Genomic DNA, 18,836 nt, shown 5'->3' on the forward strand with positions numbered 1-18,836 from the left:
GGGGGTGTGTAGGAGTGTTTTGTTTGTTTGTTTTTTTTTGTTTCTTTAAAACCATTGAGACACTTGCATTTCTGCATACTTGCTAAAATTCCTGTACCTCTCCATTTTGCTCAGTGCTGGTGGCAAATATAAGCCATAAGCCACAATCTAAGTTCAAATGCTCGCGCAGTACCCTGCAAGTGAAGCTTGCTTACTGTGAGCACTGCCGTACTTCTGCAAAAGTTCTTAACCCAGCAAAGCTGCAGTTCATGGTGGGAGTTTTGCGGTTATAACTCTCAAGCTTAAATTATGCTCTTAAGGGAGGTGGTAGAGATGCTCTGCATTGACCAGGGCTAAAGATAAAGTTTGTTTTTTTGGGGGGTGATGGGGAATCTGGAAGCAGAAAATTGTGCGAAGCGTGTGGGTTTCTTTGCTGTTTGGAAGAAATGTCCTAGTAATAAGGTGATTCCAGAGCACACAATGACGTGGGGTCATGGTTTAGGCTGTTCTTTGAAAGGATGTTGTTACAGCTTTAAGGAGAGGATGAATTAGATGCTCAGTTATAGAGGAGACTTGGTACTTTGTAGCATGCTGTCTTCAGCTGCTTTTTCTCTTGGGCCATGTTAAATTAAGCAGTGCCATCCTTTGTCCGCTGCTGCTTCTCCATTTGGACTCTTTTAGCAGTGCAATTCAGCCCTCACAGAGCAGGAAAATGACATCTTCAGCCTGCCTGCTGCCAGATCACAGCGCTTTCAGTTGGACACTTAAATGCTGAAGCAGGTGCTGGAAACTCTATTCTCCCTTTGGTCTGATTCATGGAGTGCCAGCCTTCAGCAGAGGAATGGGGAGGGGAGGAGAGCTGGGTTTTGTGACTGAAATCACGGGCTGATTAATATTTGCAGCGCTTCAAACACGAGTGTAAAGGCTCCCTGAATTAACCCTGAGCTTAGTGGAGCTGGGAGTGGTTGCAGTGTGTTGGGGGGAAATCTTCTAGACCTGAAGTTGTGACCATGGACCAAGGTGCTTTGTGCTTGATCTTAGTATTCGCAGTAACCACTAACTATTTTTAAGAGAAGGGAGGAATGATGTGATCCATTTCTGATCGTTTTCTGGAAGCCCCCACATCTGGTATATACTGTCTGGGGTTTTTTTGTTTTGTTTGTTTTCCAGTTCAGTCCCAGCCTGACTCTGCAGATTCTATTTAGAAGACCGGGTTAGAAAGTTATGAATGTTTTCTATGGATAGTTGTGGAATGAGCTCCTGTTTTGGATTTCCTTATTGCCAGTAGGAGGTCTGGGAAGGGAACCTCTTCATTCGGTGAATGTTAGAACGGCTACAGTTGTAGTGTAAAATATCAGAAAACTTTTTTTTGTTCTGTTTATTTTGGAGTAAGCACAAGTCAGAACTGGAATAATACAAGTAAGAGGAGACCTCTGGAGGTCATCGTCTCCAAACCCCTGCTCAGAGTAGGACCAGTCTGGAAGTCAGATTGTTTTCAGGGTTACAGCCAGCTGGGCTCTGAGTATCCCTAGGGATGGAGCTCCCACAGCCTCGCTGGGCAAATTCTTCAGGTGTTTGACCACAGTTTTTTAGAAAATGTTTTTCATAATATCTAATTGGCACTTCCCTTGTTGGAGCTTCTGTCTGCTGCATCTCAGACTTAGCGGTATTTTCCATTGCTTTGTTGCTATTAAAGAGATTGTTTTCCTAAAAGTGTAAGGTAATACAAGGATGAAGAGACATTCTGCCATCTTTGGATTAGATTAGAAACTTTTTCATATGCTAGCTGGGAGAAAAGCACAATGAGGGCTTCTGCTGTGGGCTTTTTCAAGGGCTTTCAAAGGCTGGTGTTGATTCCCACGTGTTCCTGTGAGCTATGGGGCTTCTTGTCCTGCAGCACGTAACAGCAGAAGCAGTTGTGTAATAGCAAGCGCTGAGTCTTGAACAAGGTTATCAGTTGAATTTGGGGGGTTTGCTTGCCAACCTTAACCTAGAAATTGCAGTAGTCTTTGAGTGCAGGGCATTTCCTTTCCTGGCTTATCACTCACCATTGACAGGTGGGAGCAGTGCTAGGAGGATTAATAGCTGATTAAGGGTTGTCTGAGGAATGATTTTGGTAATGCTGGTAAGAAAGCATGAGAGAAAAGGATTTTGAAAGGTTTATCTTTACATAATGCTTAGTTAATAGCTGTACTTCTGTGGAAACCTAATTGAGACATTACAGGCCAAACCCTTTTTGTAGCAGCCTTATATACTCACGCCTCAATGGTCTAGCCCAGGACTCCCGTGGTGGTGTTTTCAGAGCAAATACTGGCTCGTGCATCATTTCCACGTCCTGCTGCAGAGCAGTGAAAGAGTTAAGTGAAACATCACTTGGATTTTTTCTTCCTTAGCAGGAATAACTTTTGCTTCTGCTCATCACCGACCCTCTTGTATGATGCTTTCTGTTGTTGTTGTTAAAAACATTCTTTTTAATTCAGTGTGATAAAACATCCGTTATTTGTAAGTTGACTGAGCATAAAGTATTTCATTATAAAATGGTCATCCATCACCGAAGGCTGGGGGCTGCAAAAAACATTAACTGTGCACTTTTGGCTGGAATGCAGCTTCTCCAGAATAATACAGCTTCTGTGTAAAGTATGAAGCATAAAAAAATGACCATTCAGGAAAACAGGTGCTCGCCTTGCTCTCCCAGAGCTTTGGGATTTCATCCCAAGTTTTTGGAAGGGCCCTCGAAGTCCTTCTGTACCTAGGGTCACTTTCTGGTTTTAAGCACTGGCCTCAGAGCCGAACAAGATACTGCTCTGTATCAAGTGGTTTCATTCTGACAAGACCATGAGAATTTACTAGCTGTTTAACTGCTGGTTTTGAAAAAGGGATCTACATTTCCTCCCCTAAAAGTTAGGGGTTTTTAGTAGAGTTCCTTAACATAGACATCCCAAAAGTGAGTGGCCACATAGTGCCAAGTTGTTTCTGGATGTGACTCCAGCGTGTCCCTGTTAATTTCCCTGGTACTTCACAGACTGAACTCTGAGCTACTGGTTCTCTGTGTGATGAATCATAAAAGTTATTTTCAACTTACGTCATACAGTGCTTGTTGAATTTCCCTAGCTTACACGTGGACTTGAAAAGCAGCTTCCTTCACCAAGGGTCATAGCTAACTTTTGGTTTGAGGGGGAAAAGTGGGATGATAGGACTGGTAGGACTTGAGAACTCCAAATATCTTCCCTTTTGTATGAGGAACTGTAGCAGAGATGAATTGACTTGCCCAAAGGTGGGAAGGGGAGGTGAGTAGCAGTCTGAGAGCAGAACTGCTGTACCTACCTGCGATCAAGAACCTTGCTACCATCTAATGCTGGTTATTTGCATATGTGCTTATGTCCTGTCAGAGCAAATTCTATCAGTTCTAGGCTTAAAAATCTAAAGGAAATTATTCTGTCTCTGCCTTTTAGCCAGGGAACAGACACTGTTGAAGTATAATGACTCCGTCCCGAAGGTCATGGCAGCAGAAGTGCTAGGGGTGAGGGGTAAAGCAGAGTAGTGTCTGCTGACCCGTTCTGTATTTCACTTGGAGAGCCAGGCTGCTTTGTGCCCTAAGGGCAGGAGGGAAGGATTGAAGAACCCTATGTAAGTGTGTGAACTGGAGGTGGCTTGCCCAAAGTCGTATTTATCTGTGTGAATTACATGTTTGTGGTGTGCCATCATTGTTAGATCACATGCTGGACAACATGCAGTCAGTGACGGTCTTTAGAAAGTTAGGGCAGGATCACTCAGCTGAGCTTCTGAAGCACTGTAGTGCTTTCTTCTGTCAGAGGTGTATAGTGTATCAAAAATACTGGGGGTAGTCTGGAATAGATCTATGTGGCAATTTTGTAGAGATGGGAACCAGTGTTGTCTTTCTAAGGTATAGTGCTAGTGGCCTGTATACCACAGTTACTCATGCCCCTGGCACAAACCTGCTGCTCAGCATACTGGTTATCTGTTACCTTAGTACCACCAAGAAGCTGTTGCACTAAGGAGCAGGACGATGAGGTTGTTTATGTCAGGTCATGTACCTGGGTCTTTATTTGGTGTTGGGAACTTCACCAGGAGAGAGATGAGCTGTCAGTATGCGCATGGACTGTCTCTGCCCTGAGAAACTCTCAGGCTAAATTGGGAATGTGAACAGAAAAACATTGTCCCGGATTGCAATTGATCATTGGCAAAGGTGCTGCAGTGGGAGCTTTGACTCAGCCTGATGTTTCAGAGTAGTATCATGTTGCCTCATGGAAATAGTTGCATTCGTAGGTTTCCTGTATTTGTGTGCTTCTGAAACAGTAGCATAACTAGGATTTTAGTGTTCCTTAGGCCTCCTGATAGAAATCACATCGAAATGTTGGATAAGCTTGTTCTTTCGTCAGTAATAGCAGAACAAAATCAACTGTATTTAACTTTACAGGTTAAAATGTTAAACCAGTTGTGACCCTCACCAACAAAGATCATCTCTTGCCTGGAGAAGAGCTGGTTCAGGCTGAACCCTGAAAAGCACCAAAGTCCTGCTGCTTGGAAGGGGTACATTTAGAACTTCCTGTGCCTTTTTTCTGCTGAAGGCATATTGCTTTTATTCAACAAAGTATATAGATCCTCAGAGTCTAGAGGAACAGACGGAATAGGAATTTAAAAATACTTTTCTACCTCCTACTGTTAGGAAACTTTGCCTTTTGGGGATGGTGTGGTGACCCTAGCAATTAATATGTTTTGCTAATGCGGGCAAAGTTACTGTCTTCAGGTAAGGGAAAATAAAGTGCTTAGGCCCCAGCTGGTACAGAGTGTGACTGCTTGTGTATTCCTCTGTCCAAGCTGCAACAAGGGCATTGTACCTTTTATGAATGTGTGGAATCCCTTCATTTCTCCACAAAGGTTTTGAGGTCATTTTGGTTCCTTGCAGAGGTTTTTTTAAATTATTTTACAGCTGTCTTCTGATGCATGATTACAGGATGTGGGAAAAATCCAATTAGATGGGGTTGGGGACAGATGTAATCTTGTGTCTATAATTAAGATACATTCTAGCTGGTGGTCACTGATGTTGAATTGTATTCACGGATCTCTTCAGTTTCAAAAACTGTGAATAAAAGAAGGAAAAGGCCAAGATCTAACACTCATGTTTTGTACATCAGCACCTTGTATTAGTAGGTCAGTCTAGCATACAGCAGTACGGATAAATTCATTTCTCCACAGTCCGTTCTCAAGGACGTAATGCTCACCTGTTGTCAGCATTACAGGAATTGAGCTGTTTCAGTAGTGGCAGTACAGATTTTTACTTTTGTGTGCATACATTCACTGCTTGCTTCAGCATTGCTGCAGGAAAAAAAAAAAAAAAAAGTTGCTTACTGTTTTTATTGTTAAGATGTCTTAGGGCAACAGTAGGATTGACTGCCGCCAGGCCATTTTTCTCCCTTTTCCTTCCATTCTGTAGTGTTCCTTTTCCATCTCTGGAGGATTGCAACTAATACTCCAAAGATGTCTCGCAGCCTGCTCCCCTGAGGCTTCTGTTTTGCACCTCTGGTAACTCAGGGTATGGGTACTTGAGCTCTGGGCAACTGCGTTTTCCCATTAGCACTTGTAAATTTTACTTTCTGGCAATATTGGCTTGTAGCACAATGACTCTGAGATTGGTTCAGGTCAAACAGAAGAATTTGTGTAAACCATAACAGCGGGATACACTAAACCTTGGAGAGGTTTTTCTTATTAAAAGACTCTTTCTTCTTGGGCCATCAGACTTTTCTTCATTTTGCTCCTTTGGATGTTGTCTGTCTCTGATATTTTTTAGGTTCTCTGGCAACACAAGAAATATCCTAGTTTTTTGGGGATTTGTTCTTCGATTTCCTTTTAATTTTTCCCCTTGGCACTCATTGGCTTCCCTCGAGGAAGGGGTAAACAGAAGAGGGTAACATCCAGACAGCTAATTGATGATAACACTGTAATTCTTTCTTCCAGCCTTCCAGAAATAGTGAAGCTTTTCTTTGCACAACAGGGTGAATTTGCAATGAGAAAGCTATTCATAGTGTGGTAGACACACAAGGCTGTGGAGAATTACTGTGCTTTAAAATACCAGGGAAGAAAGTTTTAATTTCTCCTGGGCTTTTAAATTGCCTACTTAGTTTGGGCCTGGTACCATGCGAGACGTGTAAAATAATATGGCGGGGCAAGTACAGCGCCTGAGCAGGGGTCTGCCGAGTGTCACAACCTAATTGCTCTTCCTTCGACATGTGCCAATTTCTTTTAGAGAGGAAAAAGAGTGCTTAAACTTGACAGACATCAAACTTGTGCTGTGAGGAAGATGGACGGATCAGTCCATCCTCTGGACTTGGCTGTGCGCGATGCAATTCCCCCTAGGTTTCATTTAGCCTAGTCGGCCTTGTTAGAGTGGCCGTGCTGCCTGCCTCGTATTAGGAGGGAACCTTGGGAAACCTGGTCCTAATTCACAGCGGCAGCAAGATCAATAACTATCAGTGTTTGGTCAAGGGCAGATGAGTTTGTCATGGGATGACTGCTTTTTGCTTTGGTTTAGTTTGATTTAGTAATTTCATTTAGCCAAGTGTCTCTGCATTTGAGGACTGCCCGTGGGTTCTGAAGCTCAGAGCTGGGGCAGGTTCATCACGAGAACTGGTTTGTGTCACGTGTGTTGCTTTTATGTAAGAAATCTTTTGAAGCAATTTGAGCTGGTTCAACACAGAGACTAAAGGTGAAGATACCTGCATCTCATCGATGTACTTTTGTCAGGATATGCAGATGTTTCATTACAGATTTTTTAAAATTCAGTTTATGAAACCACACTTCTTTTTCCCCCAGTCCAGTAATGGGAGCTGCTTACTTAGTGGCGAATACTGACTGTTCTTTGGAAGGAGTTAGGAGGTTCTTTGTCTGGGATTTACATAAGCAGCTGCTGGGAAGCTACTGTGGGCTAGGTTTGGTAACTTTGATCCTATAGCAGTAGTAAAGATGGTTGTTTCCTGTGCTGGAAGACAGTGTATCTTATGCAGTGTGGTGAACTTCCATGAGTCCCTGACTGCTATTTATCAGTAGAAGAATGATTTGCTTATTCTCATTCTTTAAAAAAATATATAAACAGTGGTGGTGTCTTAAGAAAACAAACCTTAAATTTGGTATTTCACGGTGTATTTCATTCTAAAATATTTGAGCGAGGTGCAAGTCCATAAACAGTTGCTTTCCATGTCAACGATGTGGAAGGACACCAGATACCGGCAACAACTTCAGTGAATGATAAATAAATGGGCAGTGCTGATTTTCTACATCTTCACTGATCCTACCAAATTGTGGAGGAATGTTTTTCTTGCATCCACACTTGCATCGTCTTGTTCCTTTTAGCTGCAGTGTAATCTGCTTGTAAAAATAGCTTCCCTTCAAACCTGCTGCCAGGACACTGAAGTACGCAGGCCCAGAGGTGAAGCTGAAAGAGGGTGTAGGTGTTGGTGACTTCCAGCTGTGGTGCTGTTCTTCCACAGGGGAAGCTTTTCCGTTAGGGGAAGAACTTGGCATGCAGCTGACGCTGCCTTCAGTTACCAGCTGAAGAGCTTTGCTGTGTACCAGCAACCAGAGCTATGCTGAGCCTAGTAAAAGAAATGAGGTTCTTTGCGTAGGGATTAGCATATTTTTCAGATTCCAGAAGCTGGTATAAGCACTGTGGTGTTCCTTCACAGAGCGCTGGCAAGTTGTTGGTGCTGCAGTACTGTCTTCTACCAAAAATGTTATGCTGATCACTGCTTCAGTGAGTTTAAGTCTTTTTTAAAAAAATACTGGTTTTGTTGCTTCTTGGCCTTCTCATTCCATTGCTGTGATGTTTACTTTTTTAAAAAAAAAAAAAAAAAAAAAAAAAGTTAGACTTCCGAGTACCTGTGAGTGAAATTAACTGAGATTTAGCTTACTGAAAGACTTTTAATGTAGAGGTGTATGTGAAAGTTGATTTTTCTTCTCTGGAAGTTGTTCAGGGCTTTGTATTGAATAACTTCCACCTATGGGAGAAAACCCTTCAGAAACGCATAGGATCTCAAATCAGGTTTTGTAGAGCTATTGAAGCATTCAGTTTTCTGGAGTAGGACTAAGTGCCTTTACAATTGGCCCTATGAATTTAGAAAAAAAGACAAAAGTCGTGGTGTATTCCAGAACCTTTCAGAGGGTCAGCTCAGCTGCATTGTTCGCTTGTCTCCTTTCCCAGAGAGCAGTCAGTTTCTCTGCAACTGAGATAAAAGTTTAAGTACTTCTGAATTTGTATATGAGGCTTTACAAACCATGTGTCTAATCTTTCTCTGGAATGTGCTCATGTAGTCAGGTGTTGCTCTAGCACTTACCTTCTGCTATGTAGGAGGAAGAGTTTCTGAAAAACAAGTGTGGAAGAGCATTGAAATCCCAGTAAGGTAGGTGGGCTCTAAACACCCTTAGGGGAGACCAATATGGAAACAACAGGCTTGTACTATATAGTATAGAATAATTGATTTGTTTGCTTTCATCAGAATAACCGTTGTTCTTCCAGAGGTATTCAGGTCACAGAGTGAGAGGAAACATTCTAAGATTCGTAGCAAGGCCTTCTCCGAGTGACCTTCAACCTGAATATGCCAAATTACCCCTCAGGTCATGCCTCTAATATGTGTCAACTACAGCTCAGAAAAAAGTTTGTCAAGTACAATTATTCTAATCTCTGTGGTCTCTTCAGTGCTAAGAAATGAGAGCAGAATTAAATTCTTCTAACTTTAACTTTTGAAATAAGCTGCTACTCCAACAACTTAATTTCTGCGCTCAGCATTCTGTCTGTATTACTGCTGATAAAAACTCAAGAAAGGTGAACAGTTGTGTTGGGCTCAGAATTCATCCCAAATCTTTTTTTTTCTTCCGTACTTTAAGTCTATCTATATAGAAATCACAAAAGCTTGTGCTTCCTGATGCTTCTTGTTGATGGCATTTGTTTTCCCTGTGAATGAAGTGAGCATTTTCTCATAATATCGCTGAAGCATAATGTCCCTCTGGAGCAGAACACAACGGCTGGGTGAAAAGCACTTGAAATAACAGCAGAGACACAGCTGGAATTTTCAGTGTAATTTTGGCTGAGGATACTAGAACAAGTACCTGCTTATGAAAAAAAAAATGTCCAGTGATTTTTAATGGGCAGTCAGAATAGCTGAATTTGAAGCGTGGCATCAGATGAAAACCCCGATAACTAATGGCTAACGCTGGTGGGACTGTCAGTGCTCCCGCTTTGCTGGTAGATGTAAATAATTCCTATAGGAGACAACATTTCAGTTGAATTTATGCCACCCTGACCAGAGGATATCAAGACTGCCAAATGCTCGGTATGCATTCTGTCATCCTTCCCCCAAATAAAATCTCAATTCTGAGGGGCTCTTGAGATCGTGGCACTTTGGAACAATCATTTGTTAAAGTCATGTTTAATGAAAGGGAGATAAACACATGAAGCTGGAGTGTGACAAATGAAAGCATTTGTGCCATTGTAATGAAATTAGGCAAACAGAACAGACTTGACAGCTCTGGGTTCCCCCTGTCAAACTGCATTTGTAATCCTAGCCTCGCATTCATGTGTGCCTGTGAATGGCACCGCTTCCCTCTTGGTATGGTGGGCCTGGGCCCCTGAGTGACCGTTTTAATTCACAGAGAATTAGATTTGAAGAGTGTATTTTACAGGCACACTGAAAAGGATTGGAATTTATTCTTACTGCTCTTCTATTGGGTTGAATACCCTTAATTTCAGATCTATATTTACGTCTATCATAAATAAATTTTTGGTAGCACTTACCGTGGTGAAGAATTAATTCCAGAGATGCACAAAGCTTGCTGCCACATATCCCTGTGGTGAGCTTGTATGCTGCGGTGCACAGTCCCTGCAGTCTTTTAAAATAGACTGTAGTATTTATGTGGTCTGGAAATGAGGATGTAAGCTCCCAGCCCCTCAGCTTCTCCTGAGCCGTCAGCCTGGGCAGGTGTAGAATGCAGTTATCTCCTGTACTCAGAGCTTAGATTGGGATGTTACGGTGAGGTCTGGGGGGACCTGTAGGAAATGTCAGGTGACTGGTCTTCTGATGACCCCCTTCTGATGCATTGAGTGTAGTAGACATTGCCATCGTTAGATTCAGGAAGCGGGGCTATAGATTTCTCTGATTATGTTAGCTGCTAGGTCAGATTGTATAAGTAGCGACCCATTCTTCTCTCAGATGAGAAATTCTTTAGAAAAGTGCTTCATCCTAATTTAAACACCATGTTGCAATGGCTGGTCTGACCTTGCAAGAAAAAAAAAGGCCACCAACAACAGCCCCCCTGCCTTTGTTGGAAGATAGGACAGAGGTGGCTTTACACTGAAACCCTGGCTGTACCAGGCCTGTGAAGAGGGGAACATAAGCCCAGGCACCAATTAACGTGGATCATCTAGTTTAGCTTTTTTTACACTTGCTAACTATCTGCCAATTAATGAAGGGTAACTGGAGTTAAATGTTGGACTAAACTTCCTAGCTGGAAAAAGTCAGGGCATGTCTTTCATTGCAGGTGCAGAATGGCATGTGTGACCAGTCAGTGGGCAGAATTTGTTTTCAGAGTGGTGAAACGTGTGCCTCCTCCATTCATCAGCTGTGGAGCTGATGAAATTGTAGTTTTGCCAAGGGACCTAGAACCAATATGCATATATCGTTCTGGGGCTGCTGCCTCATTTATTCTGCGTGGAACAAATTCAAGCAATGCAGATTTTTAGAGAGGGACAAGTTACTTGCCATGTGATCCTGCATCTGAGTGAGAATGAGCCACTACTTATTCCAGCAGGCAGATTTTGGAGATTTTTTTTTGAACATCCGAGAAGTATGGCTGCTGAATGCTTTCAGATGGTTTTTAAGGGCAAGTCCAATTCTGTCCTTTTTCCTTGTAACTTTACTTCCCTCTCCAACTTGGAGGCTGCAGGAATTTCTCATCTTTTGGGTGAAAAGGCAAAAAGGTTTGGTGAGAGCTCCTAGGCAGGAGTCCTAAAGAGCTGGACTTCTTGTTACAGTGTTATTTTTGTCTTTTTCTCATCATAAGAAGAGAATGCCTGTTTTTTGTGCAATTCAGTGCATAAGCAGGGAAGGTAATAGCACATGCTTAAACATCATTCTTGTCTGAGCTCGCTTGCTTTGGAGGGTGTGTGGGATAAAATTCAAACAGCCTTTCTGAAGGCTGAGCGTCAAAGGCCAACAGCTGCTGCATAAGAGGAGTCCAGGTCATGTGGTTTGGGTTGCAGTTGCCTGTCCTGGGGACAAATGATGTTGAAATAACTTGTCATAAACAATTTTTTCTCGTTCATTTACTCTGATTCGGAACGCATAGCCGATCCTGATAAGAGTCATTCAGGAGTGAAGAGTTGAACTGCCAGAGAAAGCAGCTTATGTGAGCATTTTACATCGGGAATGTGCCAACAGCGTGCTAACAATAAGAAACCGCTTCCGAGAGGGACCTGCTCCTGTACTTCAGGAGAGAGGGGACACCAGGGGTCTGATAACGCTTGTTTGCTGAAGTGCCAGAACGGCTGGATGGGATTGCTGAAATGGGAGCTAGGTGCTTAAACATGAATTAGTTGTTTAAATATCTTTATAGACATGTGTGTCTAAGCGCAAATAATCCATAGGATGAGTGAAGGAAAGCTCTGTGGTCTCAGCAGAATTCCGTTCTCATATTAAAATCGCCAGCCCTGGAGTTGGCTTTCTGATATGCTACTTAAGATATTCTTTCCCTACTTTTCAATCTCCGTGTACTGCTTTGGGCTAGCTGAACTTTTTTGGGGTGCACTTTTTCATTGAAGGGGCTCGTGGATCATGGATGAGAAGAATGGGAATGGGAAAGGCCAGTCCCTAACACAGCTCAGGCTGCTGTTAAAATTGCAATTGTTTTTACTGCTCTTTCTGAGATTCTCTACCTTTTTTTATTATTTTTTTTTTTCAGGAGAGCTTGGCATTGCTTTCACAGTTAGGTAGCCAAGAAAGATACAGACTTTATGTAACCTATCAGATTGTCTTTAGGAGCCTTTAAGTATCTCTTTTATGAAGTCTTAACTTATAGACAGAACAATTTATTTTTAAGAATGTGGTTCTATGTTACCAAAGTGTTTTGAAAAGAGTTTTATTCAATTCCTTCTGCTCTTTGCTCCAGATTAAACTTGAGCCTCAGTAGGAAAAGCTAGGAGCGCCCTGTGCAGTTGCAGTAATTGACCTGAAGGTGGTGGCAGGTTGGTTCTGGACACTGCCATGTTCAACATCAGGCTACAAAAGCCTTTCAGGGAGATTTTCAGTGATCTCCTTTGGCTTACTGACTTGTTTGCAACATTTTTATGTGGTTAAAAACTTTGTTTTTTAATATCTTTTGGTTATTTGGTTAAAACCAAGTAGCTTTACTGCCACTTTCAGATGCTGAATTGGTATTTTAGGCAGTGAGAGTAGTAAGCTTCAAGGCAGCGGACAGCAAGAACAGCCACAGCATGAGTTTTTTTCAGTCCTAGTATTGAAGCAAGCACTGCTCCTGAAGTTGAGTTCTCTTTTTGAAAGGAGAGCTGGTGATCCCCTTAAGTCCTAAATGTCTGCAAATGCTGGTAAGAAGGGCTCATTGTAGTAATCAAGTGAGTGATCCTCAGATGTGAAAAAAACTTAGCAGTGCGATTGGTATTTCACTGACATTTAGATCTCTCTCAGAAAGTAGTTGTTCAGTGGGTAAATCTTGCACTAAAAATACTCCCGTCTTTAGTTTTTTTGTTGTTCTTTTGATGACACAGCAACAACTATCTGGTCTGAAACAGTTTTGCAGCATACACAATGAGTTTGGGAGAGCTCAATGTAAAATGCTGTGCTACCATAAAAGCTGGCGTCTCTGAATATCAGGGAAGCTGGCCAGAGCTGCTGTGTAATCAGCAGCATGTGCCTAAGTTAAACCCTAATTATTGCAAGCCGTTTTGTGATCTTCATCTAAGCGGGGACGTTCAGTTAAGTTGCAGGGGAACCTAATCTTCAGCCAGTTTACATGCAGATTTGTGTATGCCTTATCTTCAGTAGGAATGAAAAGAAAAAAGAAAAAAAAAAAAAACAACTGACCCCCTCCAACTTGTGAAGTTAAGGTCTGTTTGTTGACCAGAAATGGGCTTAATGGAGAGTACGATATCCCGTGCGTCCTTTGCTAGCAAATTTGGCTGCTTCCTCTCATTCCACCTGTGCAGCTATGTGCATACGTAATGCCATGAGACAAGCTGTGCTGCATTCAGAATGCTACCTGGCATGCTTGCTTTCCCTTTTGCCTTGGTGCAGTTGTGTTACACTTTACAGTTTAAGAGAAGTACTGTTAAGACATTTGTGGGTTAGGGGAAGAAACGTCAGGGGCTCATGCAAGGTCTCTTGATGGGCAGGATGCGTATGGTTATTGTTCATCTCCTTGGGTGGGGTTTAATGTTAGCTTCCAAGTCCTAGATCCTGAGGATGTGGTGCCTGTTTTTTTCTTGTTTCCCATACTGCCAGTGAAACAGAAACGGAATGATCATCTTCTGGTGTGAAGGGAAACGGTTCAGTTCTGTTGGCTTGCTCTGTGTGGAATACCTGGGCTTGGAAACGTTAATCCCAGTGTCTGTGAAATCCCATCTTCGTACTGGTCAAGGTGCAGCCTTTCTATCTTGGGGCTCTTTGAGTTGAAGGAGACTGAAGGAATTGACAGCATTGTGATGGATTGATTAGGTGGTGATTGTTCTATGGAAAGGATCAGCTTTGGGGAAGATGAGCTTGAGTGTTGATCCCTAGCAGTCTTAATATATTTAATGTTGTCCAGATGCTTGTAACCACAGACAAGTGCTCTATAAAGCACACTTAAATAAACATTGATGAAAGCATGTCTTATGATCCTCTGCATTTCCATGAGCTATTGAGAGGTGACACAATTGTAATGCCACACCAGAATATTATCTGACGAGTTGGGGGGAGTTGTTCTTAAGCCAAAAAGATTGAATCATCACGTTCCTTTTAACCTCTCACAAGTTAATGGTGTTGGCCTGATTTGAACTGGTAGCTGCAAGGTGAGAGACTGCAGAATGGTTCCCAAGGTTCCTTTTTTCTGTTACGATTTTGCTTTAGTTAACCACAAATCTATTGCACTTTGATACTATTCCCCAGGGCCTTAATGTAAAACAAACAAACAAAAAGCAACCAAAATCCATTATTCTTCCTCTTTTGCTTCCTGACAATGTCATGTCATCTCACAGTGGTTTTTCACAAGTATATGTTAAGATGCTTTGTTTGCTTTTTTCTCTACTTGGAATTTCACTTATCTTAGTATAGGAGGTTTTAGATTATTTTATTTTTATCTTACTTTTTAAGTAAAATAATTGTGTTGGCAGATACAAAACCAGTAGCTTATTTCAGGATCCAGGAATCACAGGCTTTTCCTCCCCTATGCCAAAGAAGCTCATATGACAGCTAAGTGAAATATTGTGTCATCAAGAATGTAAATGCCAGCGTTCCTGTGACACTATTAGCCGTTAGACTTGTTAACTTTGATTAGGAATAGAATGTAGGTTTCAGCAAGTTGAGCCAACTGTTTGTACTTAAAGAGACCTGTATTGCAGAATTTCTGCCCTCGGGATTGCCCAGGTTACTTCTAACACACTCTTATTTGCTTCTGTACTGGCTGTATTGTGGTTGACTTCACCTCCTGCTTACTGCTTTTTCTCCTAAATCCTCCTCAAGACTCCTCCTATCTAGATCCATTGTGTCGTTATTGTTTTTTCCACTTCCCTTGTTCCGAGTAATCTTTTCTGTATTTCTTTTTCATTCTTGAAGTTTCTGTTGATCATCTTAGAAAGTTTAGGAAGCTCGTTAGTTGTTGTTTCCCCAGCTCAACAGCTCAGTGCATCAGCTTTTCTATTGCAGTTTTAGAGAGGATACTTGCTGTCCAAAGCAGCAAGTAGAAAGAGTGCCCTTTTTTCACTTGGTTCAGAGCTGTTCTGAGAACAAGATTAGAATTGTTTTCAAGTTTGTTTCAACCGAAAGGGTTGTTAGACACTGGAACGGGCTGCCCAGGGAAGTGGTGGAGTCACCATCCCTGGAGGTCTTTAAAAGACGTTTAGATGTAGAGCTTAGGGATATGGTCTAGTGGGGACTGTTAGTGTTAGGTCAGAGGTTGGACTTGATGATCTTGAGGTCTCTTCCAACCTAGAAAATTCTGTGAGTCTGTGATCTTTTTTTTAACGTTACAAAAATGCAATTTGTATTCAGGCAAATTGCTGCAAGAGATCCATCTAACACCACATACTTTGCATGCGATTATTATGGGGCTGTATGTGTAGTAGGGTGTTTTAAAAAAAAGGCAGAAGGTGAGGCAGGTTTTTCATACTTCAAGTGATCACGACTGTAGAGATACTAGGAAAATGCAGCCATATCTGCTAATTAACTAAAGCATGAATTTAGGTAGTGCTGGGTCTGTCATATTTAGAGTTCTTACAATAGGATTTGTTTTATAAATCTCCAGAAGGCTGGTTTGAAGATGATTCTATTTGCATAAGAAATAGCAAGCCCTACAAACCATTGCTTTTAAAAATATATACATATACCTATATATAAATGTAATATAAATATATGTGCATATGGAAAAGCAACCCTGACCTTCCTACCAGTCTTCTGAAACTAAGCTTTTGCAGGCTTCTTTCCTAGATTAATTAATACATTAATTTTGCTGTAGATTCTTAAAAAGAAAGCAAAATGAAACCTAATGAATTAAGTCTAACTTCATGTCTGTCCTTTTTCTTTTTTTTAACAGATCTATCTGAAATAGAACCCAATGTCTTTCTTCGACCTTTCCTGGAAGTAATCCGTTCTGAAGACACTACAGGCCCCATAACTGGATTGGCCCTCACCTCTGTGAATAAGTTCCTCTCATATGCACTAATAGGTATGTAACATGTCTTCCTGGGATTTATCAAAATGCCAGCCAAATACATCTCCTTGCAACATGTCTTTGGCCAGGAGACATGTTTGCAGTCTTAATGAGGAGATTGGAGAAAGAGGAAAATTGTCATTAATGCTGAGGAAATAGGCATCTGCAGTTTCTCAGCATTATTCCTGCTGGTCTTTCATGGCACTCAAGTAATAATGGCTGGAAATGGAGCCACAGCTTCTGGTTTGCCCAGACTGCTGTGTGTGCTTATGGCCCACTGATGAACTTTGGTATTCACCAAATGCAGTTCAGACTTTTCAACATAAGCTGAGTAAAAGGTTCAGAGAAGGGAAAACACAAGTGGGGATTGTAGTGTTCTAATATAAATATCTAAATACAATCTAAATCTAAATATCTAAATATAGATAATAAATATATTAATATAGATAATAAATATAATAAATATATTTATATAGAATATAAATATATAGAATATCTAATCTAAATATCTAAATACAATAGTTTAGTTTTGTGGACTTTGTGGAATTTCTGTTCTAGAGTGAGGATGTTTTTTACCCAGTTCTGACACACCACTGGACAGGGTCCTGTACTCCTCACTTGCCAGAATTGCCGTGGAACAGTTTTGCCCTTGCCCTCAGCCAGACTTAAGTGCATTAGTTGAATCCTTTCAGTTTTCCTAGGCATGCTCTTCATCCTGATATGAGGTAAAATAGTTGCTTGATTTTTCAATGGACTTTGAAATATATGCGTCTTCCTTGATGTTTGTGAAAGGCTAATAATGTGCGTGTGGTCAGTTGCTGTGGCTCAGCTGGCTCATAGTAATTCATTAGCTTGCTTTCTGTCTGCCTTTAGTGTGTCATCCTGCTACTACTACTGCTTGAGCTTTCTCTGTAAATTCTGTTAATACTTTCTGATCATACCTGTATGAATTACAGAATTTATAATCTGCAATATTTGTTGATGCATAGTCTCACTTAGAGGAACCTCTTTTATCACTGTCCCCTCACCTCCAAAGTCCAGTTTTCCTGGTTCTTTTCCTCCATTATACTAAAAGAACACTTGATTTTATTTTTTTTCTCTGCTCTTTTAAATATTTTGTCCTCTGGAGTGAGTTAAGTTAGAGAAAGAAAGAGGAATTTAGTATATATATATATGTATACTGGCATCAAAACATCAGTGGGGAGTATTGGGTATAATTAAATGGCAAGAAGTAACTAAAATCATGAGCTATTAATATCACTTGATAGGACAGTAAAGGAATCTTAATAAATAGGCCTGTGACATGTCCCTCTGAAGGACTAGGCAATATTGCAAATATGTTAGTTTCAAAGTGGAATGGGAGATGGGTTCTCCTGTGCTTTTGTGTTCTGATCCCAGCCAGATCATCAGACTGATATCACGTGTTGAGGCAAATGTCTGCATGGGCAACTGACTACAAATACTTGATTTGAGGCAGAAACAAGAAAATTATTAAAAATGTGTAGGCTTTCTTTAGGTACTTGTTATTTAGAATGATTGTTAGGTCACTCCAGAAGGATGCCTCCCTGTAGCTGTGTGTGAGCATGTGTCTGTGTAGTACACAGCAGAAAAGCCCCTCTACCTGGCTTTTGTTGTCGAGCTGAGTCTGTAGAGGAGAAAGACAGAAAGGGAGAGACATTCACAGCGGCCTTGTCCTTTGTGCTGCTCCAGATACCGGCGAAGCTGGGATTAGCGGTTGCTGACTGAACATCTGGCTAGGGTGGTGTTGTTAAATCTAAGCTTTTTGGTCTTGTGTTTCTCTTTGTAATACGAGACTAAAGGTAGTCTAAGCTTGTTTGCGTAAAGAACGGAAAAGCTTAAAGCTGTCCTTAACATACAAATCTGTTTCAAACTGTACAGAACAAGGAAGGAACGCCTCGAGCATAACCACAATGAGTGAAAATTCAATGTGGCTGGTATTTATGGCGCATTTTGATGCTGCATAAATTGATGGGTGATACCAGAACACTTTCCAAGAGCATCATTAGCCGTGTCTGTCTTGTAAGTGGATGGCTTTTGCTCTACCCACAGGGTCTAAAACCAGTGGCCAGTGAAAGGGCCAAACTCCTTTGATAGGTTATCTTTTGTTTAAAGCTTCTTTCTTTTCATATTTCCAAAACATTTAATTGCTAATCCTTGTGCTGTTTCGCTGTTTTTCTTATTCTGTCATACGCCACTAGATGGTTATCTGTTGTCTTTTCAGGCCAGCATTGCTGTCGGGGTATATTTTAGAACTAGTTTAAAAGCTACTAACAGTTACTCTTTTTTGATCTCTAGTAGTCTGAAGTTCAAAGATCTGTTCTGAATTTGATGGATGCAGCAGCTGACTGATGGTATAGCGTGCAATCAGCAGCTCAGTTAGACAAAATGGCTTTATATCCACTATGCATGTATTTTGATAGCAATTGTTATAATTAAAGAGATTATCCTCTAGTCTGAAATAAGTACTGCTGTTTCAAGAGTTATGTTCAATAAATGGCACAGTAACTTTTAAAGCACAAGAAAACTTTGCAACAGTACTAAACTCTATTGATTTTATCCCTCGGATTAGTTATTTCCTTACTCAGCAGTTCTCTACAGCTAGCTGGCAGCCTTTTTGATGAGCTCAAACCTGACCTATAGGAAGACTAGTGGCTGAATTTCTGAATTGTATTTGTTTTATTTTCCTCAGAAAAGGTATGTGCTCATGCTGTTATCACAGTGTGTCCAGAGCAGCTTCAGGCTCCACTTCTAAAGTTAACTTTTCCTGGCATACCTGAAAACTACGTATCTGTGAGGGAGCAGCTGTTGCTCAGCTACAGCAATAGGACTTGTTTGGGGAGTTTGAAGCTTGTTCTCCCCTCTATCTTCTGTGTCTCCTTGGTGATTTATTTTAGTTGCATTAAAGGTCT

General features: G+C 41.3%; 1 protein-coding gene across 6 annotated transcripts in view; it reads left to right on the forward strand.

Moving 5' to 3' along the window:
- GBF1 (golgi brefeldin A resistant guanine nucleotide exchange factor 1) overlaps positions 1-18,836 on the forward strand; it is a 101,205-nt gene that overhangs the window by 42,711 nt on the left and 39,658 nt on the right. For all 6 annotated transcript variants that reach the window (XM_035329319.1, XM_035329320.1, XM_035329322.1 and 3 more), the window contains exon 4: positions 15,790-15,921. In XM_035329319.1, the coding sequence (XP_035185210.1) occupies positions 15,790-15,921 (132 nt within the window). The remainder of the gene's footprint in view (positions 1-15,789; positions 15,922-18,836) is intronic.

This window comes from Oxyura jamaicensis, chromosome 6, assembly GCF_011077185.1.
Source record: "Oxyura jamaicensis isolate SHBP4307 breed ruddy duck chromosome 6, BPBGC_Ojam_1.0, whole genome shotgun sequence".
NCBI classification, from domain to species: domain Eukaryota; kingdom Metazoa; phylum Chordata; class Aves; order Anseriformes; family Anatidae; genus Oxyura; species Oxyura jamaicensis.